At 39.8% G+C, this 24,923-nt stretch overlaps 1 protein-coding gene across 4 annotated transcripts in view; it reads left to right on the forward strand.

The window, feature by feature from the left end:
• The window catches only part of cacna1aa (calcium channel, voltage-dependent, P/Q type, alpha 1A subunit, a), a 95,842-nt gene that overhangs the window by 66,724 nt on the left and 4,195 nt on the right, over positions 1–24,923 (forward strand). For 2 of the 4 annotated variants that reach the window (XM_026205430.1, XM_026205439.1), the window contains 6 exons: positions 12,360–12,463; positions 16,389–16,498; positions 16,802–16,937; positions 18,631–18,744; positions 23,725–23,926; positions 24,035–24,282. In XM_026205430.1, coding sequence (XP_026061215.1) covers positions 12,360–12,463; positions 16,389–16,498; positions 16,802–16,937; positions 18,631–18,744; positions 23,725–23,926; positions 24,035–24,282 — 914 coding nt within the window. The remainder of the gene's footprint in view (positions 1–12,359; positions 12,464–16,388; positions 16,499–16,801; positions 16,938–18,630; positions 18,745–23,724; positions 23,927–24,034; positions 24,283–24,923) is intronic. The other 2 variants (XM_026205446.1, XM_026205452.1) reach the window with 2 other exon arrangements.

A 24,923-nucleotide genomic window follows, 5' to 3' on the forward strand; every position in this document is an offset into this window, starting at 1 on the left:
ATCACAGGGCACTGTAATTTACTCATTAATATGTCAATATTACATTCTTCATATCAATTATTGTGATATCTCTTACTATAAATTACTGCAGATCAAACCGTGGTATGTCCTGCACACCACTGTAGACTTATCAATTTTCAATAAAGTTATCACGCCTTATAATTCAAGGAAAAGTATTCTCTGGCCATGAAAATATTATCCTATCCTTATGATAAATTTAGTTTCTAAATTTAGAGCTTGTAGCTAAAGATCAGACACATCTCAGTGACTCGTAATGTGAGTGGGGTGGAGTCCAAAGCCAATCATTTTATATATGAGTTTTAATAATTCAACTAGTAATACATCAAACTACAAATCACACAGAGTAAAATATGCGTACGAAAATACAGACAATAAACATTTAAGAGACATAACGGAATCCAAATAAAAGAGAGAGAGAGAGAGAGAGAGAGAGAGAGAGAGAGAACGAGAGAGAGAGAGAGAAGTGTAGAAAGCGAGAGAGATCACAGAATGAGCTCAGGTATGAAAATCATAGTCAGTAACTTTTAGAAGCCAACAACAAATCAGATCATAACAACACTTTAAACCAGCATTTAAATCTCCATAGAGAAAGTGATACTTGCAGAAGTGTCCCATGTGAGTGTGGCGTGAGATCGGCGTCGAGCTTGTGAGCCTTGCGCGTTGAAACAGCCATGTGCCATGAAACGGAGGCCATGTGACGCGCGTGCACGCTGCGCTTGGCGTGAGCGTGGAGCACGTGGTCCTTTGTTCTGTCCTCGCGCGGTATTTGAAAGGTTCAACAAACATTGTTCCAGAATTCGTCTTCCTTGCGTGGAGAGGCGAATAGTTTAATAAACTTTAGTAAAGAAAAGAAAAGAAAACGAACGAAACGAAAGCTTCCAAAGGAGCCATTAAAATGGCTTTTCCTCTCAGCCCCTGTGCTGAGGGGGTTCGCGCTGGGAGCGCGGCCTATGGCCGCGCGGAAAAAACGTTGGAGAGCAGCGTATCCGAGAACGGGGAAGAGGAAGAAGAGCAAGAAGAGAGGGGTGGACCTTGTTTGGTCAATTCTTATAGCTTGAAATAGTTCACGCCCATTTTCGAGGGAGCATCCAATGAATGTCCGCGATCTGAAGCGGAGGGAAAGTTCCTTTGTCTCGGTTGAGACAAACCCCTGATGATTTAGGGCCTGTCCGATTTCATCAGGAATATTAAAGCAAGTTCATTATTCCAGATTAAATACATTTTTCATTACTTTGCTCTAGATAAATGGGTCTGTCAAAGCATGACGATTAGAACAAGACTAGACATAATATATATATGACCAAAGATCTAATTTTTAGATCGAATTACACATTTAAAGATTTGTTTAACACATGATAACACTGCAGATGTTGGGAAACATCTAAATGTACCAAAAGGGAATACGTAATACATTTATAAAACATGAAAACAGAAAGTTAATGAATACATTCCATAGAATGCATTGTTCAAAAGAAGCCAGTGACTTGGCTTCTCTCCTGTCCTGTGTGGTCGTAAACTTTACGACCTGCAAAAGTGGGGGTTGCAGAAGCATGGCTCTCTTTGAGGAAGTTAAAGTGAGGAAAGACATTTCCTAAAGTATAAGCTTGCAACTTATACTCTTCACATAACAAGGATTAACCATTTTATGCAATCCATAAACATAATTAAAATACATATTAATAATAAAATGAAAGTAAGGAACTTATACGAAAAGTTCCTTTGTCTCCAGTGTTGGAAGAATTTGGGTTGGGGGTTTTCGTTTCTTCTTTGAAGCTCGCATGGGCATCGTAAATAGTTTAAGTCCAGCCAGGCTGGCATTTAGTACCAACAGTCTGAATTTATAAAACAGAATTTAACCCATGAATCGCTGACCTGCATATCTGTTACATCTCCCCCTTTACGTCAGATGAAGTCCCTGTGTGGACATCATCGGACGGCAATCATCCCGGATGGGCAGATGACAGGTGAATCGTGATGGTCATGCAGCAGGTGGGTCATGATGACAGGTGGTTCCTGAAGCTGAGGATTCAGCTTGGTGAGGTTCGGTATTGTCTTTGACTTTGCGTCCCTTTTCCGGGGATTCCATCGGAGACCTCCAGCCACAGTTGTCGTGAGTTTGGCTGTAGAGGTTTGCATCTCGTTGAGTATCCTTTCAGTACTTGGTCCAGCAGGTTGGCACGGGTGGCGGTGTCATGCTGGTCGTAGGTCAGCATAGCTGAGCGCACAGGAGTGTTGACGAGCCATCTGTTACCCACAATCTCTGCTTGCGTTTCTGTGACTTGTGTACGAGGCTTGGCTTCGGCAGGGCAGCGCGTATCGCTGACCCAGGGTTGCAGCTCGCAGATTCCTTCAGAGTTGTGTCTGAGGAAGGGTTTGCTAAGGCAGAGATAATGAATGTCTTTGGTTAAAGTACACATGTGCATGTTTGGGGCCAGGTACAGCTGTGTGTTGCTGTCGTGGTAGGCCACCACATTTGGAATGTGTGTTTTGGTGTGGGTGTTGCTCTTCCACATCCTGACACTGACAATGTCTTTAGGTCTGTAGACTTGGTTTGACTCGCTGATGAGTTGGTTCAGGAGCACGTTCACTTCTCTCTGTTTGGGGTTTACGTGCCGTAGGAAGGCGCTATCCAGAGAGTTGGCCAGGTGCATTCGTAGCAGGTCAGCTGGCATGGTGATGGTGTAAGACAGCACAGTTAACACAAGGCTTAAGGGTATCATGTATGGTGGGGTTTTACTCGTGGTTAGGCTGTCTTTGGAGGAGCTAACCTCCCACAGCATGGCTGTTGTTAATGCTGTTAACAGCTGAGTCTGGGTAAAGTCCTTCTGGAAGGCAGTAAACAGTGGTTTCAAGGAGTTTACAGTCTGGTTCGCTGCATTGACACTGGACATAACAATGTTAAACATTCTGGCGGCAGCAGCAGCGGCTCTAAGCAAAGCTCCCGGGAGCTGTTTGGAGCGGTGGTGGTGTCCAGCTAACTCCATTTGTGTAACCGTCACTTTCTCATATTGGCTGAACAGGTGTTTGACATCGGCCTCAGTGTGAGTGAGGGAGTCCTCTCTCCATCGGAACCTTGTACAGCTGTATTCGGTTACAGTGCTGGGGTAGTGTGCCCTGTCATCGGTAGTCAGGAGTCTCAGCGGTTTTCTCGGTGGCAGCTGTCCTCTCTTTGGCTGACAGCACGGCACGGCAAACCACAGCAGCATCCTGGTACAGATAATAGGGAGAGAGAGAGAGAAAGGGGAGAAAGAAACAAACAAGGCCTGTCTTTGGTTGGACAGGACAGTCTCTTTGCTTCGTGGGCGGCGACTGGGTTTAGCTCGCCCTCGCCCATGTTTTGCCACATCTTGCTGCTGGCATGACGCTTGCCTCAGTGTTGTGTCAGTGGCTCTGGTGCTGCGTGGTGCAGCACATGCTGCGTCATGGAAATATATTGGCAGTATCCCCCTTTTGCTCCGTGGCATTACACGCCCTGGCATTGTGATGTTAGACGGTGCACAACCCACAATATTGTTCTGTGCACGCAGCATGGTTTGTGTATCATGCAGTGGTCTGGGGCTTTGGTTGTCAGTGACTGTAGACTGGTTGCCAGGGTGGATGGAGGGGTCTGAGAGGTGGTAAATCAAAGTCATTATCAAGGTTTCAGAAGCCTGCATGTCCGCTATGTTGGTCTGTGTAGACAACGGAGCCTGCGTAAGCGATTCTGAGGTAGGCAGTTTAGCTAGTAAAGTTCTTGTGCTGTGTGTAATCACTTCAACCTTGAATGTGGGTGGGTGGGTTGGGAGTGACCACAGAATGTTGTTTAGTGTGCCAGTTTTGGCAAGGGTGTCAGTGTGATCTTTAAAGTCCTCGTCTAGACTTGGTAACTTTGAGTGTCCTTTTACCTTCTTCCAGTACACGATCACATTGTGTGTTTTTGTGATGTTATCACATTGCTGGAACAGGTGTTGGTGTTTGACATGCTTGTTTGCAAGTGTGAGTCCGAGTTCCACACATTCAGGTGAGGATTGGAAGAAACCCAGCGTGTGGTGTAAGGTTTGACCACCTTGCAGGTTGAGCCGAACAGCGACCCCTTTGGTGTAAGCTGGTACCACCGTACCCTGTTTGTTGACTAAGGTACAGAGGCTTGAACTTGGGCCTGTTGTTAGGGCGTTGTACTCATGGCTGGCTGCTGGGGTTCCCGTGACCTCTGTGACCTGACCGTCTGGCTCTGTGGGAGTTCCCGTGACCTCTGCGACCTGACAGTCTGGCTCTAGCAACCTGTGTGGCTGGAGAGAAAGAGGTTCTCGCACTTGAGCAAAGTCTTTTAGCTGTTTGAAGTTCAGAAAAGGGTCAAAGTGTTCTAGCAGGTCTTTGTCGATGAGCAATGTATGAGTGTTCATTGGTGGGACATACATGGGATGTATTAGACTCATCGGAACGAATGTCAGGTGAATGGAAACAACCTGTTCAAACTGGATGTCATCCTGTCTGTACACCTGTACATTCAGTTCATAAGTTTGAGGTGTAAGAGTTCGATCTTGTCTCTTAGCTTCAAATTGGAGTCTTTTGAAAAGGTAAGATGAGATCACCGTCAGGTTTAATCCTGTGTCGATCAGGTCTTCCCTGTTGACTCCTTTTTGACCCACCCCCTTTTTGACAGGGCTGCCCAGGAATGTTGGCACTAGGGCAGGTGGGACGATCGGTGGGTGATGAGGACCGGTCTTGTGTAGCTCGCTGCGAAGGCGGGTAGTCAAAACAGCATTTTCTGGTACCTTGTGTTTGTGGTACCTGGCGTGAGGACCTGTGCTGTCTCGTTCAGGGTGTGCAGGTGTTGACTGTGGAGCTTGGGTGTTGCTGTCACCTTGTGCTGTGACAGGGTTGTCAGTGACTGTGGTGTTGTAGAGCGCCATCTAGGGTTAACTCCAAGCAGTGCTCAGAGACAGAGACGTTGGGGTTTTTCACAGTCTTTTCACAAATAGTCTTTTGCTTGGTGCAAGCTTTGTGGGCTAAGTTCCGTAACTCTTGTGTAGTCCTGTTACGGGGACACGCTGGGACTCTGAGATGAAAACTCCAACTGGCATGTAGGTTTGGGAGGAACAGAGTTTTTAAGTTGAAATCCTGTTCCATACCTGGTTCGTTGCATGCTCCGAAGTAGGTGTTTCGTAGCGGACTACAGAAAGTCTGTGGGTTTTCAAATCGGCCCTGTTTGAGGTCCATAGCAATAAGGAGCCCATGGTCTGAGTTTGGATCAGAGAATTCAAGAATCAAAGTCTGTAGCAGTTGCTGGTAGTACGCTTTGACAGTCTCTGGTTGACGATCCAGAAAGCAATGCACATCACGGCTGGCCGTGATTTTTAACAGGTACAATGTGTTCACATCTGTCACGTTGGCGACAGTTTGCAAATGAAAGTCAACGGCTTGTAAAGAAGCATGAACATCATGTCCTCCTGCAGGATCTGGAATGAATGTAGAGATGCTTCTGGCTAGCTTGTGAAGTTCTCTGTGAGCAGTGCAGGGTTTGGTGACATGCGTTCTCTGGAAGGGTTCTCTTCCCTCCGTTGTTGACAGATGTTCTTGTAAGCTGGTTCTTGTTACACCCCCTTTTCCAGCTCTGGGTTCTTGGCTGAAAGGGTTGGAGTGGCGGCCCGGGAGAAATTTTGTGGTGTGCGTTTCTCCGATCCAGCCACTCTGTAATCTGTGAAATTGTCTCAGTTCTGTGTGAACAGTGTAAAGTTCATCTTGGAGCTTGTCTCTCTGCAGAGTAAGCTTGTTGAATTTAGCTTGGGCCGCTTGCAAGTGTGTTTTGCAGGCCCAGGTTTTATAGTCTCTTTCTTTCAATTCAGTCTCTGCTCTTTTTAGGAGAGCGTCACCTTGCTGGAGTTTTTTGGTGAGGTCTTTTCTGGCTTCTCTCTCCAGCTGTTCTCTTTGATCTGTGTCGAGGCGAAGATCTTGCAGGGCATTGTGAAGTCTTTCAACTCCTTTCTGTAGCTCTGGATCTGTGTCGTCCTCTTTCTCGCGCTGGTTCTGGGTCTCGAGGAGAAGCTGATCAAGATGACTCTGGGTTGGGGCCTGGTCCTTCCAGGCCTCCTCCGCGATGTTGCTCCGTTCACTGAGCCGTGCCTGGGCGACGAGAATGTGAACTAGGCTTCCGAAGATCCTGGCGAGTTCTCTGTAGTAGTCGCTTTGGTTTGGATCGCATGCCATCAGTTCATCTAGCTCGGTGTCTAGTTGCTCTGGGTGCTGCAGGTTAATGGCATCCTTGGGCAGGAAGGGGGTCGTCACTGCTTTCAACCATGTCGAGAGGTGGCCCCCGTGGACTGCTGGACTGGATGCCTGGAACATCCTGATTCTCTGTCGGTGAGAGAAGCACAGCACACACACACAAAAAGACCAATGCAAGTTCGTTCTACGTTTAACGAGCTATATTCATACGGGCTGTGCCGTTTATGAGAATTTTGGGGCTGACTGATGCAAACAGTCAGACAGTTAAGTAGCCAATTAACTTGGGTCAACGAAGGACCTGAAATGGAGATTTGACAGGCAGTAGCCTAGCGGGTCGTGTGATGACACCGGCTGCTGGTGGTCGCTCTACTATTTAACTTCGTTGGTGGCTCCCAGGTTACTGTCTCTATGTGAAATGAAAGAAACAAATCACAACAGAACAGAGGGTAGAAAAAGATCAAAGTGAAGCACAACACTTGAAATGAGATGAAAACAATAGAAACACAACGTGTTAGTGAGAATAAGGAGGCCTAAGCCTACTGCTAGGTTTTAAGATAGGGCCAACAGGTGAGTGGGCTATCTGGGTAGGAAACCTAGAAATATGGTGTGGCTTAAAGAAGCAAAAGGGTCAGAACACTTAAAATATATCCGGGGGAATATCTAATATTCTGTGGCTTATAATAAGTGGATAGGTTTTATCACTTTTGGTTCACCTGGTTGAATTGAAGTCATTCAGGTGGGAACCAGTGGCTTGGTCAACCTCCCCGGTGCTCCCCAAACACTGAACCGCAGTGTCCCCGGTCCTCCGTTACTCTGGCGTGTCGCAGGACAGCACGGCTTGTGACTTTTAGCACAACCTTTGGAGTGCCAAAATTGCTGATGTCTCTTGAGACAAGAGGGACCGAGTTTCACTCGCAGCCAGTATCGGTAACACCGGTCGGGCAGCCTTGCTCACTGGAAACCTGAGATGACTGTCCAATCACCAAGGGGGTTCTACAATCAAATACACAAAGGATGAACTAAGGAAACTTAAAGTTAATTAAGGTTTGGTTTGTTTAACATCAATTGAGTAACTATATGTAGAGAGGAAAGGTAACAGCTTTACCTAATCATGATAAAACAAAACAAATGAATTATGATAATAATGGTAATTATCAAAATAACCTAAGTCAAAAGAGAGAAGCAAAATAATAAACATCAAATTAAAAGACAGTAATGAAACAAGGGAGAAGGAGTAGCTGGTTTTCACCACAAGGGGGGGAAGTACTGCTTCTCTGTCTTTAACCTGCTGAGCAGAAAACTTAATTCAAATTAAAAATTCAAAACTGGTTTAAATCAAAATTTAAAATAAGCATGTAAGAATTAAAAAGGAAAATCGGAATAATATCCTATAATAACCATTGATAGCTTGTAAGTTATCATTAATGATCATGAAATTAATCAAACAGGGTGAGATTAATCAAAGAGGGTAAAAGTGGACATGCAATTTCAAAACAGAATGGAAAAGACAGAGGTCTGTTAGTCGATTTAACAGGAGACTGCCACTAGATGGCTTACCTTCTAAGTGGGTCAATCAGTGGTTGACCTGACACATCTAGATTTCCACTATTAACAATTACATTTTAATTCAAATCATGTTTGAACTAAACTCAAAGTAAATGTAAACAGTCAAAGGCAGGGAACATTCTTTTGTTTCCCTGTAATAATATTCGCACGAGCAAAGCTGTAAATGCAAATAATTATCGAGAATTTAGACATCCAATTCAAATATACATCACAGGGGATTATAAATTAGCAATCAGAGCGCATTATCTGAAATGGCCACAGGTTGGCAGCTTTGCACTCACGCAAGCTGGAATCAGAAAGCAGGGTGTACCCTGAAATTTCTAACCCACGCCTTCCCTCTGGTGTTTAGATAGAGGAATTACAGTTTCAATAGGACTTAGAATTTATCTGATCATTTGTCAGGCTGATTTTCTGCATCAAAAATCACAAGTAACAAACAGAAAGTTTTAATCTCTGAGGTGCTATATTAACATAGGTTGAAGGAAGGATCCGTTCACTTCCGAAACACAAATGTAACAAAAACAGGAATTTTCCAACTGTTGACTCCAATAAACATTTATCAAAATAGCACTTATGATTTAAATGTTTTAGGTTTAAAAATCGGGTAGCTAAGCCAATTTTAGACCAGGAGTTTTTATCGTTTTATTTTTGAATATTATTGTGGTTTACCACGAATTCAATAACGATATTTAATAACAAGGCCTTTTTACTGAATCAGAGGAACATCGCTCATGTTCAGATTTACATGTTGCAACTAATAAAAGATTTCTTCATCTTTTAATCATTCATATTCAAATGTTCTCACTGTAAAAAGATTTTGGTCTTTCTTAACAGGATACTTTTAACATTATACTGCAGTTTACTTTCATTAAAAATAACAGTGACTATACTGTTAAGTTTCTATGAATACCTAGGTGCTACTGACCAGCTTTTTGCCTCAGTCAGTTAGGAGTGAGTTCGCGTCTTGCGACTTATCTCACAAGTAACGTTACATAATTTCATAGCGGACGTGCAGAAATTATTAAAAACCATATACACAGATTGATTGCTCACAAAACGAAGTTTGAAATAGCCGCGTTCCTCCACCAAAATATAACAACAATGAGTTTTACATAGTAATTAACTCAAATGATATATAGGGAATTTGAATAATTAATCAAGAATTTGATTAATATATATCTCAGATGACAGTTACATTTAATTTTATTGATTATGAAAAATAGCTCAATTGCCAATACCAATACTAATCACAGGGCACTGTAATTTACTCATTAATATGTCAATATTACATTCTTCATATCAATTATTGTGATATCTCTTACTATAAATTACTGCAGATCAAACCGTGGTATGTCCTGCACACCACTGTAGACTTATCAATTTTCAATAAAGTTATCACGCCTTATAATTCAAGGAAAAGTATTCTCTGGCCATGAAAATATTATCCTATCCTTATGATAAATTTAGTTTCTAAATTTAGAGCTTGTAGCTAAAGATCAGACACATCTCAGTGACTCGTAATGTGAGTGGGGTGGAGTCCAAAGCCAATCATTTTATATATGAGTTTTAATAATTCAACTAGTAATACATCAAACTACAAATCACACAGAGTAAAATATGCGTACGAAAATACAGACAATAAACATTTAAGAGACATAACGGAATCCAAATAAAAGAGAGAGAGAGAGAGAGAGAGAGAGAGAGAGAGAGAACGAGAGAGAGAGAGAGAAGTGTAGAAAGCGAGAGAGATCACAGAATGAGCTCAGGTATGAAAATCATAGTCAGTAACTTTTAGAAGCCAACAACAAATCAGATCATAACAACACTTTAAACCAGCATTTAAATCTCCATAGAGAAAGTGATACTTGCAGAAGTGTCCCATGTGAGTGTGGCGTGAGATCGGCGTCGAGCTTGTGAGCCTTGCGCGTTGAAACAGCCATGTGCCATGAAACGGAGGCCATGTGACGCGCGTGCACGCTGCGCTTGGCGTGAGCGTGGAGCACGTGGTCCTTTGTTCTGTCCTCGCGCGGTATTTGAAAGGTTCAACAAACATTGTTCCAGAATTCGTCTTCCTTGCGTGGAGAGGCGAATAGTTTAATAAACTTTAGTAAAGAAAAGAAAAGAAAACGAACGAAACGAAAGCTTCCAAAGGAGCCATTAAAATGGCTTTTCCTCTCAGCCCCTGTGCTGAGGGGGTTCGCGCTGGGAGCGCGGCCTATGGCCGCGCGGAAAAAACGTTGGAGAGCAGCGTATCCGAGAACGGGGAAGAGGAAGAAGAGCAAGAAGAGAGGGGTGGACCTTGTTTGGTCAATTCTTATAGCTTGAAATAGTTCACGCCCATTTTCGAGGGAGCATCCAATGAATGTCCGCGATCTGAAGCGGAGGGAAAGTTCCTTTGTCTCGGTTGAGACAAACCCCTGATGATTTAGGGCCTGTCCGATTTCATCAGGAATATTAAAGCAAGTTCATTATTCCAGATTAAATACATTTTTCATTACTTTGCTCTAGATAAATGGGTCTGTCAAAGCATGACGATTAGAACAAGACTAGACATAATATATATATGACCAAAGATCTAATTTTTAGATCGAATTACACATTTAAAGATTTGTTTAACACATGATAACACTGCAGATGTTGGGAAACATCTAAATGTACCAAAAGGGAATACGTAATACATTTATAAAACATGAAAACAGAAAGTTAATGAATACATTCCATAGAATGCATTGTTCAAAAGAAGCCAGTGACTTGGCTTCTCTCCTGTCCTGTGTGGTCGTAAACTTTACGACCTGCAAAAGTGGGGGTTGCAGAAGCATGGCTCTCTTTGAGGAAGTTAAAGTGAGGAAAGACATTTCCTAAAGTATAAGCTTGCAACTTATACTCTTCACATAACAAGGATTAACCATTTTATGCAATCCATAAACATAATTAAAATACATATTAATAATAAAATGAAAGTAAGGAACTTATACGAAAAGTTCCTTTGTCTCCAGTGTTGGAAGAATTTGGGTTGGGGGTTTTCGTTTCTTCTTTGAAGCTCGCATGGGCATCGTAAATAGTTTAAGTCCAGCCAGGCTGGCATTTAGTACCAACAGTCTGAATTTATAAAACAGAATTTAACCCATGAATCGCTGACCTGCATATCTGTTACAAAAATTAAAAAAAAATGTATTTCACAAAACTGTTTACACACACAGTGCTGTCTCCCTTTAATTAACATACTATTAAGGCTATTAAAAAGGAGTACCAAACTAGTTTTTGTTAATACAGTTAAGTTGGTATGAGCCACCACAGTCATTTAAACATATACAAAATAGCACAAAGTGAAAATAACATGGTGTTTTTGGGTTATGGAAACAACAGTTACCATGGTGAATACACAATACTAACAGTAGTTTGTTGTAGTTGTATGCACAGCTAGAAAAATCTGCTGTACTGGCATAATGAAAAGAATGTACATCATAAACACAATACGCATACCCTAGTGTGCACATAAATACTGAATTACTTTGTGCTTACTTTGGTCTTTAGTGCAGTAAAAACCCTTGAAAACTGTTTTACAAGCACATGTGTTGCCTTTAGCTTTAGCTTTAGCTCCTTCCCTCCCTTTACTTACAACTCCATATTTGCACACAAACATGTTAACAAAGATATTTTAAGACAGTCTATGTTTAAGTGCTACAAAATACATTGATAACACACGTTTGTGTATGTCCAGCTCACTATGCCTGAGACCAGGGGGTGCCTTACTATAGATCAACCCTCTATAGATGTCTTTTCACTACAGGGTTATGAGATTCCTGACAAGATGTACGTAAAACAGTATTATTTAATAAAAAAATAAATAAAATAGGCCTTATAAAATAAATAAATAATGCACCACTGATATGCAACCAAATGAAATGTATGTGCTGATCGTATGAGATTTGCTTAAAACTAGCTAGTCTAATGCTAGCTAGATGCTACAAATAAAGCATGAGATAATGAGGTGGCATTACTGTCACACATTAGGCAATAAAGCTTTTGGCAAAGTCATAATGCTAGTAATATGAAAGTATGTGTTAGACGAGTTTGCAGCAAGCATGTAGTAATTTAGAACTGTATTGTTTGATGCTAATTTTTTATTTTCATTGTTTTATGCAGATCCTTTACAGAGGTGGTGACCATGGCTTTAAATACCACTAAGCATGGCATGTAAACCTAGTCTGAAGTTACTCTTAGTAACTTCTCCATGTGGACTCGGTTCCATAAAAAAAGCAAAGATTTATGCTGTAGATTGCTGACAGTTCCTGCAATACCTTTGCACTTAAAACAGTAGAAACAGAGTATTTCAAATATTGATCATAAAAATTAAGTGTGTAAAAAGTTTTAGCCATTTTAATCAGTCTGCTTGTGAAAAGACCATTGGCTCTGTGTACGTGTCGATTTGACACTTTCTTTGTTTGTGCATGTGAGTTTGTGCGTCTGCGTTTGTCTTGTGCACGTCCCGTCCTCACCCCCATCCTCCTTGCTCAGGGTCCATCTCACCTTGTCTAATTGTGCAGGTTAACTTGTCCTTTTTTCAGCAGCGACAGACTTGACAGTGGGAAAGATTTATGCTGCCATGATGATCATGGAGTACTATCGGCAAAGTAAAGCCAAACGGACACAGGCTATCCACGATGAACAGGTATGCTGTCTTCCTCTCACCCTGCAATCACAATCTCAGCCCACAATGAGCTATGGCAGTCTTAAGTTGTGCTAAATGCACATTTTCATCATCGACTCTGATATGTAAACACACTTGTATCTTAAATAGTGAGCCAGTTACATGCCAGTGGATGTGCTGATGTTGTTTAAAGAACATTCTCAGTGAGAAGCTATTGAGAAATTATTGTGTGCTGACAAGCAATTATGTCTGTGGTTGTTGGTAAACCTACAGAAGTGTTGGCAACACACAGGAGGAGTAGAACCTCATTGATGAAGCAACCAGACCAATTCAGTATGCACCTTCCATTTGAGTTTTGTACACTCCCCAGATATGTGAACTGCCCCTCAGGCTCTGCAATTAGTTTTTTTGCCATGAAACGTGTAGGCCAAGATGGGAAGCCTCTCACTCAAAATGCTCAAAAGATGTTACCAATTCCGATGCAGATTTGTCTAGCAATGCGACATCATCTGCGTAGTCTAGGTCAGTGAAATCATGTTCTGGCAACTTAACTCCATTCTGTGATGCTATTCACTTAATGATACAATCCATGGCTCTGCAGAAAAGTGCTGGGGCCAGAACACAGCCCTGCCTAACTCAGGAGGTAGTTGTAAGCACCTTGGAGAGTGAGCCGTTAAAGTGATAGTTCACCCAAAAATGACAATTTGATGTTTATCTGCTTACCCCCAGGGCATCCAAGATGTAGGGGACTTTGTTTCTTCAGTAGAACACAAACAGAGATTTTAAACTCAAAACGTTGCAGTCTGTCAGTTCTATAATGTAAATGGATGGGAGTCACGGCTAAAACATACAATAAAAAAAAAAAAATTTAACCTTGTGGCTCGTGATGATTCATTGATGTGTAAAGACACAAAACGATCGGTCTGTGCAAGAAACTGAACAGTATTTATATCAGGGTTTCATTACCTCCGATTCAAGAAATGTCCGAACTGTCTTCTATCTCTCAAATTGACCATTGACACTATATCTGCAATCTCAATTGTCACCTACATCTTGGATACCCTGGGGGTAAGCAGATAAACATCAAATGTTCATTTTTTGGGTGAACTATCCCTTTAACCCTCAATTTGCCAGTAGTTCCCGAATGAAGGTCCTTAGTGTAATTTCTGCACTTTTAGTTTCACCAAATGGAAATTGTGTACAAATGGCTGCTTCAAACTTTGTCAACTGCTATTGGGCAGACAAAAAGGCAGTCCCACACCAAACTTAGTTTATGTGCCCTCAAATTTTTTATATTAAAACAATACATACCTCTTTCCTCCAATGATGTTTCTTCTGGAGCATGTTGTGTGTATTGGTGTGAGGGCTGGGCAAAAATCCCTACACCCCAGCAACCTCTCAATCATGTTAGATCACAGCAATTAGCAAACGACAACAATCCAATTAATTCTAGATGGACAAAATCAAGTCCTGCCATACATTTTTCTTCTCTCATGTTTCTCTTGGATGTACATTACAATATGAGAAGAAAGTCCATCACAATTTTTGTTTTACTTTAGGCTCGGACAAGGATAATGTTTTAACACTGATAAAATTACGCACATCACCTTTAAGCTCTGTCAGGATTTAAAAACTCAGGCCTCTTTCTGCACTGAATGCTGAATGCACAGTGTAGTTGCTGTAAAAACAACTATAAATGCTAAATGTATTTAATGAAGGAAGGCCACAACTCATCTTTCTTACAAAATTGGACCTACAATCAATATCTAAGGATTTAAATCACATTGGTGACTTTTAAATCACATGGATGATATTTGTGGCATCCTTCCAGGAAGTGAAAGGAAACAGAGTAAACCTGGGAAGTCATGTAAGTGGCTGCCCCCTTAAAAGGTTTTTACAATCTGTAAAGTATTGCATTGCATGATTACTCTCTTCCACATAAACCTCTAGTTAATAATTCATTGACAAACTTATTGACTGAGTGACTAAGTTCCTCATTTTATGAAGTCACTTGGAGTGGGTGGTTTAATATTTCAGTATGTCTGATGGGTTGTTTTAAGTATGTCTTCCAGCTGAATCACAGAACAGTGTGTGTCCTGCTGTAATTAAATCGCAGTGGTTCAATAACTATTGATTATTAGCCATTACTTTGGTTATGGTTGCAGAAAGAGTATACAAAATCATTGTTTCAGTTATTTATTATTTTAGCAGTCAAACACAAAATACACTTCAGTTTCGTCAGCGGTTTATATGATGATGTGATTTTATGATGTATTGTGTGTTATTATATGATTCATTTTATTTTATTTTTATGTACATGTGTTTTCATTGATGATGAATATTAGTATAAATAATAGAATGTAATGCAACATGGGCCTTATCTACATTTTATACTGTGTTGTTCTTGTGTGATCCACAACTATACATCCACATGAAGTCAAACACAGTTTTGTAGACATGGGGCTGGCATGTACAATCTTAGTGCTAATGTGAGGTTTCAAGTGGATGTAGCAGTTTTGGCAGATATCACTGAACTTGCTAAGCTTTTTTTCTCATACAGTGTCCTGAGTGACTCATCCATTAGATAGTATTAAGTACAAACTCGATCTGTGCATGTTGTTCACAGATGATTCCTTTTCTTTTATCAGCTCTCATTGTTTTATCAACTATTAATTCCTCTCATCAGATTTTAATATGAAACCTGACTTTACATACTACATGCATTACATGCTTTATTGTTTGAATACACAAAAAAATGGCTGTAAAGAGAAACAAAGTATTATAAGCTTATTTTTTTAATAGTAGTTGTTTGATCTATATTCATTCAAATCAAAAGTTTGGGTGGTACATTATCAAAAGGCTTGCCCCTATTTTATTAAATAGCCTATTGGTTGTAATCACATCACAGCTATGATATGTGACTTTCTACTCATTTTGGTGATGCTATCTAGGGGAAGGACATTCTAATTTTATAAAATATTTGATTGGACAAACAATCTCTGTAGTACAGGATGAGACATCAAGATTTTTTATCTGTTTTCGCAGAAAAGGCATTTGAAATGTTTAGAGTCAGTATGATTTTTGCAAATGTTTTTGAAATACTTCAAATGACGTAAAAGTAAATGTAATATTGTGAAATATTTTGTATGTTAAATAACCGTATTCAATTTTAATACTTTTAAAAAGCTATGTATTCCTGTGAAGACAATGTTGCATTTTCAGCATAATTACTCCAGTCGTCAGTGTCACATGATGCGTCAGAAATCCTTCTAATATGCTGATTTGGTCATCAATAATTTTTTTTATTATTACTATCAATGTTAAAAACGGATTAGTATTTTTTGTCAAAACCATGATTTATTTTATTTTTTCCAGGATTCTTTGATTAATAGAAAGTTCAAAAGAAAACAATTTGAAATATAAATCTTTCATAATATTATAAATGTCTTTACTGACACTTTTGATGTATTCAATGTTTCTTTGCTGAATAAAAATATAAATTAAATATAAAAAAGTATATATTAAATCTTACTGACCCTAAACTTTTGAAAGATCTGCTAAAAGTTAATTTTGTCTCTGTTTAGGTATACACTATATCATACAGATGAGCTCCTAGCTAACAAACAGCCCACTGTCTACTGTCTACTGAATGATATTATGATCTATCACCACTCTTTAGCAGCCAGTTGATTACAGATACTGTTCATTTACTGGGACAGTGAAAGTAAATGAATGCTCAGCATGTTACCATCGGCACATTTCAGGCAAAACAACTCAAAGGATACCCATTTACCCATAATTCTCCTGGAATGCCTCCTGACTGACCGCTACTGGATTCCCTCCCCATTCGCACATGGGATGCTCTGCATCCCATATTTTTTCCCCAACCCCATTTTCCCATCAGCTTGCCTGATACCAGCTGTAGGCCATGTTGTATCTTACACAGAATCGAACGCCATTAATGTTTCAGCGTCTGGAGCCACCATCTCCAAGCCAGGATGTGGGACAGGGACTCACTGGCCTTCCTGAAACACAACAACAACCTGTAAATCATCTGTGAGTAGCATCCTCTCCATTCCCTCCCTAGTCTCTATCCCAATGTTAAAGAATATAGTATAATTTTCATAGTTAATGACATGATGAAAAAAATATAATATGTTAATATATTATAATATAATATATATATATGCCCAAATAACAAATGTTATCTGGGCCACTGTGCACCATTTTCCCTGTCGCTGGCTCTAGACATCTAATGAGAAAGATCATCTAAACCACAATGAGTGACAAACCAGAGCCTTGAGCCCTTCACGGAGTGTAGAGAGTTTGTAATCTGACTAAACATGGGTGTCTTGTCAGGCCTGTTGATGACAGGATCCCGGAGAGCCAATCATGGGTGACGGCACGAGCCCAAGAGATGTCTCAGAAAGCAGGAAGCTGGAGTCCTGAAGGCCAAAACCCAGACAACACTGCAGATAACTGCAGACAATCTCAGGTACACAGAGCCTCATTTACAATATTCGGTGAGGGTACCTATGTAAATGCTTAAATTTATGAAAATGACTTAAGGGTAGTGTGAAAAAAATTTGTAAAAAAATAAAGTGTGGAAAAAAAAAAAAAACATTTTTGGGACATGAGAGCCATTTTTTTGTTACTTTATGAATTCCCCAGCAGTATATAACTTCCTCACAGCATGATTATATTTGTTAGAGTTCAGAACGTTTTTGTAGTGTCAAACCATTGGACGTCTCACTGGATCAATAATGTTTTCTCTGCCTTAATAAGACAGTAAATCAGATATTCACAGTCTTTTGTGGAGGGTGTCCATTCGAGCGGTGTGTTTTCATAACCCTGAATGGCTGGTCTGTCTATCCTTCATCCATGTGCATCTCATTGGCAGACAGCAACAAAGCCCCTTCTCTGTTGCTGAGTAAAGACTGAATTCGGTGGACTATCGTCCACACTGTCTTATTCTCTTTCTTATATTTTCCTTCAGTCTGTGTGTCCTTCTGTTACTGTTTATATTCTTTTAATATCTCTCACATGTCTGCCTTGTATGGTGAAGCTCATGTCATTGAATATATGCATCCATATTTGGCTGTCTGGGAAGGATGTTTAAACCCTTCTGCAGTCTTGAGCGCCATTATACTGTCAGGAAGTGAGACACTCCTACCCAGCTCAACTATTCATTAAATTCATGTCAGGAACAGCAGTCACTTTTATTCAAAGCTAATCAATAAGAAAGACAGCCTAAGTGATTCATAAGAAGTAGGAAACAAAAGAAAACCTGCAAAACACCGTTCTAAAATTGATTAGAAAAAGTCAAACCTTACTGAGCAGATGAAGGTGAGAAACGGTACGATAATATTGCTCACTGAGTATATATATCTTTTTTTTGGGGGGGGGGGGGGGGCTATAGCTTATAGCTTATAGACATAGTTCACACAAAAAAAATTAAAACTGAAAAATTAAAAACACCATCAATGTCAATCAAGGCTCATTTTATTTTTTTTTTCTCTTTGAAACATAGTGAACTTTTGAAGAATATCCAGAGCGCTCAACATAATGACAGAGAATTGAAGACTGGGGTTGTTAATCTCCAAAATGACAAAAAAAACAAAACAAATACAGGGTCCATAAAATTTGTGCCCTATATTTATTTATTTTTATTAGTATTTTTGGTGTGTGTGTGGGGGGGGGGGTAGTTAAGTTTGGGAATATTTCTATTCAAAATTGTGATTCCTCGATTTATAAAAAATTAAATTGTGACAAAAATTTAATTTGAATTAATCATTAAATTGGAAAAATCGCCCAGTCCTTTGAGTGTCTATGCATTTGAAGCTGGTTCACAGTAGATCCTGTTCATGATCTAAGAGAGAGAGAGAGAGAGTAGTTTCTAATACCATCATCTCCTGATCTTCTCTCAGTTATCCTGTCCTGCATGTATTTATCCAGCTAACAGCATCAGATCCTACTTTTTGCAAACCCAACAGCAGTTACATATAGAACAGAGGCTAGGGCAGGACTGTCCTGCTACGCTTGCATCTCCCCACAGGATGAAGGGAGAGATGAAGATGGAGATGTCCTCCTTCCATCCACTGTGCTTAGGCCTGTCTCTCAGGCCCATGGCATTCGCTCTTGCCTGCTGTCCCTGGGCAGTCATGCATGGTCTCCCTCTGTTTCTGCAGACAGTAGAGATGAGAGAGATGGGGCAGGACGAGTACTCGGACACTGAGCACTATCTGCCGATGGAAGGCCATGGCAGGGCTGCTTCCATGCCTCGACTCCCAGCAGACAACCAAGTGAGCGCCTCATCCTGTCATTCCTTCGTGTTTTCCCCATTCCTTTTCTTCCACCCCCTTTTCACATCAGTCCTTCCTTTCTTTTCCCTCCAAACATTCCACTTTTCATTCCTGCCTTTGCATTAAACAAATGTGCCCATTGATCAGATAAAGCAAAGAGAACTCATTGTAGCATATGCAATGGATGGATATCCTTTACAGGCAAGCGTGAGGGTGAATTACACAAAACGAGTCAATTATGTTAAGACGCTAAGTCATAACGACACTACATGGCTAAATGGTGCATTAAGTCAAGTATACAGCCAGTGCAATCAAATGAGCTGAAATGTGTAAAATGATATAGCAGCATGAATTACATTTTTCATTAGGGACAGATGTTCAGATGTTTACATACTTTGGGCATGTAGACATAAGGTTATAGTGGAACTGAGTCTCAGGGATGACATACACCACCCCGACACCCCAGCCCCCACGCTGTACATGATTGTTCAAGCGTGAATCAACTGAATGTGATTTTGGAATTGCAAGCACCCAATTGTGATTTTGAGGGAGCCCCATAGCAAATTCAGTGCACAGTGCCCAGAATTCCTAGCAACAGCACTGTGTAGTATATTAATGTTTGGAACAGTGAATAATTCTGAAGAAAAATGTTAGTTTATATAGGATAAGCCTTTTAATGTTGCACAGTGAAAAAACTAATTGGGCCCAGAACAGATCCTTGAGGCACTCACAAAAAACTAAGCTTGATCAGTCAGTATGAAATAGTTTCATCTGCATGCCATCATAAATATGCATTTAAAGATTATCAGCACGTGTTTGAATATATGTGATGCATTCAAGAATAAATCTTTTCACATTCAAACACAATCTTAATTATAATAACTGTCTAGATAGATGATATCTAGCATTTTACAACATGCTCCCTCCTTATTTATGATGCATATTTAATGCAAGTCTATAGCAGGGTATAATTTAAGTGTATTTTTTTATTTATTTATTATTATTTAATGTTTCACACCACTGGCCTTTGAGTAGCTGCCTCCTCCTCATTCATACAGACCCTAATATACTAACTAAAAATCACTGTTCTTGCATTGTCTTTACTATAAAAATATGTTATTTTAAGTAATTAATTACAGCCCAGTATTACTTTGAGTGCTTCCTTTCTATTTTTGTTGTGATTAAGCTTTGGCCAAGTTTTAATTGTGTGTCATTCAGGGTCATAAAGCTCAGTGAAATTTGAGGCTGAAGCAAGCAATAACATGGGAGTTGGTACTGAGATGTGGATTTGTGTGACCATGTGTCTGTGTGCGTTTATGTCTCCCGAGTTTATGTAAGTACAGTACTGTTCAAAGGTTTGAGGTCAGTTAATTTTTTTTTTTATGTTTGTTTGTTTAAAGTTTTGATTCAGCTTTATATCACAGGCATAAATAACATTTAAAAATTATAATAGAACTGAAAACAATAATTTTAAATTGTAATAATTTTCACAGTTTTACTAATTTACTGTTTTGGTCAAATAAATGCAGTCTTGATGAACATTAGAGACTTCTTTCAAAAATATTTTAAAAAATCTTGCCGACCCCAAACATTTGAACGGTAGTATATGTGTTGTACTTACGCGTAAACCCTTGTACAACCCTCAATGTGTAATAGTGATTTAGATCTATTTTAGAAACAAGAGAGTTTTGTTGGTGTGGTCTCGTGCTATATGTACTGTATGTGTGTGCAGTGTTGTAGTAGTATACCTCTCTATGGCCACTGTGTGTCGTGATCACTGTACTGTTCCTCACTGTATCATTCTGTGTGGTGTACTGTGACGTGTCTCTAACACTGCCTCTGGTCTTCAGTGTGTGTGCTGCTGTGGTAAGTGTCTTTTCTGTCTCCACTGCTTCCGTGTCTAACCAGGTTCTCTATGTCTCTCTTCTCTCTCCTCATTTATATCTTTCTTTTCTTATTTTCCTCCCCTTTTCCTCTCTTTTTTGTCCTCCCCATCCTCGTTTACTCCTGCATGAAACCCCATCTCCAACTTTTTCTTCTTTTGAGTACAATCTCTCTGTCTCTCTCCTTCTCTCTCATGCCTGGGGTCACCCACTGTTAATGTGCTTTGTCTTGTGTAAATGCGGCCCTATGTGCTTTCTGTGTGTGTATTTGAATGGACATATTTGTGGTGTGTCTTGTGTTTGTATGGAAATGGCTGTTCAGCAGCCACGGAGGAAAGGACGGCACCGGAGAGATAATCTCACTGTATGTGCAACCTCTCATTCATTATTACTTTCTTTCCATTATCACTCTCTGTTTGACTCTGACTCTAGCATCTGTCTTTCTGTCTCTGGACCATTCTGCGAGTGCAATTATCTGTTATGTGTGTGTGTGTGTGTGTGTGTGTGTGTGTATACGTGTGACTGTGTTTTTGAGCAGAGACATGCAGAGATCTTTTGATGTTCATTGGGTTAAAGGGGGGAAAGAGGGACTGCCTAGAGTGTTTTTATTTGTTATTGAATGTGACCTGTTCTGGCAAAATGAGTCAAAATGAGCAATTTTTCAAAAATGAGTTATATCTGTTACCCCCGTTTGAAGTCAGTTTCAAGAATAATCGAGTTAAAGTTTTCTTTAAATCACCTGCAACATTGCATCTTTTTCTCGTAATAATAATTTCTAGATTAATAGTCACAATATAGCTATTTTTTATTTATATTTGTTAATATAGATATGAACAGATGCAAAAAAAACAGTAGAACAAATATAAGAAAAAAGTGCATTACCTTTTTAATTTCACGTCTGAATAAAAGCATTCAAGAAAAACAAAATAATCAAATGTAAAAAATTCCTTTAGTGTGTCCATTACAAATAAATGTATTGTTAAAACTACAAAAACAGTTTAATCAAAAGCAGCGAGAGATTCTTTTATTGTTAGATTAACATTAATGAGGGGCTTATATTAAGCCCTATTGTAATACACGGATCTAATATAATGCTACACATCAGATGTTTGTTTTTTTGTTTTTTTCAACAGTTCCCTGAATGTTCACTTAAGACATAACAGATTATGTATGCGTCAATACTTAAAATAACCCTATTATGGATTTTTGAAAATTACCTTTCATGTAACACCTTTATGATGACAGTCAGTGTAAGAAACAAATTATTGTTTGGAGCATTGGGATCCCTAGACGAGGGCATAATTAACAAATTTTTGTGAAAATTTTTCACCTTTTTTTTCTTTGCAGGTAGCTCAAAATTAGCCCATGCGCATTCCGACCCATTTTGCCATCACGGGTCACATATTATTAATATTTTTATATTAATGAATGTTTAAATGTGTTATTGAGTATACTGGTATATACTTGTACGAATGCAAAATGATGATGGAACAACTACCAGTCCACAGTAAAAAAAAAAAAAGAAAAAAACAACAACAACAACAACAAAAAAATAACTTTCTAAATATTATTATTTTTTAAAAATACATACTGTTGCCTTCTATAAAAATTTAAGTAACATTCCCAAACACTGATTATGATAAAAACACACAGTTTTGTAGCACAAATTGTACAAATACCAATAACATTTACTGCACATACTCTTCTTCTTATACTTATTTACATAGTGGCTAATGAATCTGAAATCTTACATCTTACTTCCAAGTTGTTGTTGTTTTCTACAGATGAGTCAGTAACTGAAAACCCTTGATTGTATGCAATTCTGCATCCAAGCCTCAAGGTGTCAGTGTTGATAGCGTTTGATAGTGAAAAGGGTCAAATTCAAACATTTATGAGAAGGGCAGGTTCTAATGAGATTATTGAGATTGCACAAGGTCCGATGAAAGCCAGGGGTCCAGGGTTTGTGCCACTGCAAAGCACCCCACTCTGCACGTCCTTCTTCCTGGACCATATATCTGTGCTAACCCACACATCCTCTCTGAAGCCTGGACAGACCTCTCTTTTCTCTCTCTGTTGTGTGCATGACTGTGAGTGATGAAGAGAGAGGTCTGCTGAAGAAATGTGCTTCTCTCAAATGCTGTTCACGGATGAGTATTTTTGTTTGTTTTTATAGATTCAGTCCTGGTGATGCATGCTAGGCACGAACTTTTGCAACTATCTTTCAGTTTCTCTCTCTTTTTTTCTTCTATGCGAATTCTGCATGGTGAATTTCTTTAGTTGTTTGCTGGTATCGGCTGAGTGTGTCCATCAGGTCATACACAATCAAACCACACCAACTCCCAGACCTACAGAATTAACCCTCAAGTTTTAAGACCCCATTTACACCTGGAATTAACATGTGATTAGGCCAAAATGATCACAAACTGTCAGCATTATAATACAGATGTAAGAAGGGTGCTTGCCTTGTTTTCCAAGAAAATTATCTAAGAATAAGACTTGTTTTAGAAAAATATAAATATATATATTGGATTATATAAATTTGCAGTTGCTCTTTTTTTTTTTTTAAGCAGCCTCTTTTGCTCACCAAGGCTGCATTTATTTGATAAAAATGTTAAAGCAGTATTGTGAAATATTATAATTTAAAATAAATATATATTTTTTATTCTTATTAAATATATTGAAAACTGTAAGATATCCTGTGATGGCAAAGCTGGATGTTTAGCATCATTACTCCAGTCGTCAGTGTGACATGATTTTTTTTTTTTTTTTTAATAGTACTGACCTCAAACATTTGAACATTATTGTAAGTTACAGTGACAAAATCAGAGAGCTTTCCCTCAAATAGGGTCATGGGTGGCCTCAGCTGTCCGCTTCTGATGGATCACTAAAGACAGATGTTAATACCAGGAGCAAACAGGGCCGTACATTCACACGACCATTTGCCTGCCATTAAGAAATGCTACGGAAATGAATATCCCTTCTCAAATCTTCTAGACCCATTAATTTCCAATAAACAGAATCCTCTCTCTTCCTTCGCTCCCTTTTCTTTTCTCTGCCTACCTCTTTCTCTCTGTCTCTCCTGTGCCGGCTCTCTCAGCAGACTATCACTGATAACAGTCTGATGAAGCGTTCAGTTTCATCTTTGGGGCATGGGCGTCAAGGCCGCTCAGTGCGGGGTGAGGACTATGCCATGGACAGTGTTATCCCAGAAGAGGGACACAGACATGGGCATCGCCACCGAGACCGCAATCACCGTGCGTCTGAGCGCTCCCTGAGCCGCTACACTGATGCTGACACAGGTCAGACACAAAAACATGTCAAATAATGGTATTGATGGCATTTTCTCTTTTTAAGAGATGGGAGAGCTAATAGTAATGACCTTTTTTCTCTGTCTGGCTGTGGCCCAGCAGGTCTTGGCACTGACCTCAGCACCACCACACAGTCAGGAGACCTGCCATCCAAGGAGAGGGACCGGGGCCGGGCCAAAGACCGCAAGCACCACCATCATCACCATCACCACAACGGTTCTCTAGATAAGGAGCACTATGGACATGAGCGAGAACGAGGGGACTATGGCCACAGACAGTCTAGAGAGAGAGACCGCCGCTGGTCCCGCTCACCGAGTGAGGGCAGAGAGTGCCTGACACACAGACAGGTGGGCGATTCCTTCATAATGAACATATCAGACTCATTAAAAATCTTTTTTTTAAATCTTTAGTATTGTCCAGTAAAATTATCCAAACACCCATTACAAAAAAAGTTATATTTATTTAGTAAAAATAATTTAAAATATTAATCATAGGTATATTGTTCTTAAAGGTACAATTTGTAAGATATTTGCAGTAAAATATCCAAAAAACCTCTAGGCTAGTATTATATATTTTGTCTAGATGATTACTAACAATATTTCTAATGTTTTCAACTACTTGTAAATCATGAGAAAATTTCCATTCTAAACAGTGACACGGAGCAGTGCAGTCGCCTGTCAGTGACGTTAGTTACCCTTTGTTACCACCTTTACTGACGTAGAAACCACATGACAACAGTGTCATGGACAAATGCGGAAGTAGTGTCTAGCGTCCAGCAAACCACTAGCTTGCTTCAAGCAGTTCCTTATTTACTTCTTCTGGCATGTTTAATGGTGGATTGTGTTACTTATTTATGGCACATAAATACTGTTTACCATCTGCCGCTGGTTTATCGTCTGCCGCCGATCTCACTTATGTTTTACTCGACAGGTGAGTTGCTTTGATTCGTATCTTTACAGAAAACATATGCTATTGTAATGGTCAACCA

The sequence above is a fragment of the Carassius auratus genome, chromosome 3 (assembly GCF_003368295.1).
Source record: "Carassius auratus strain Wakin chromosome 3, ASM336829v1, whole genome shotgun sequence".
NCBI lineage: Eukaryota > Metazoa > Chordata > Actinopteri > Cypriniformes > Cyprinidae > Carassius > Carassius auratus.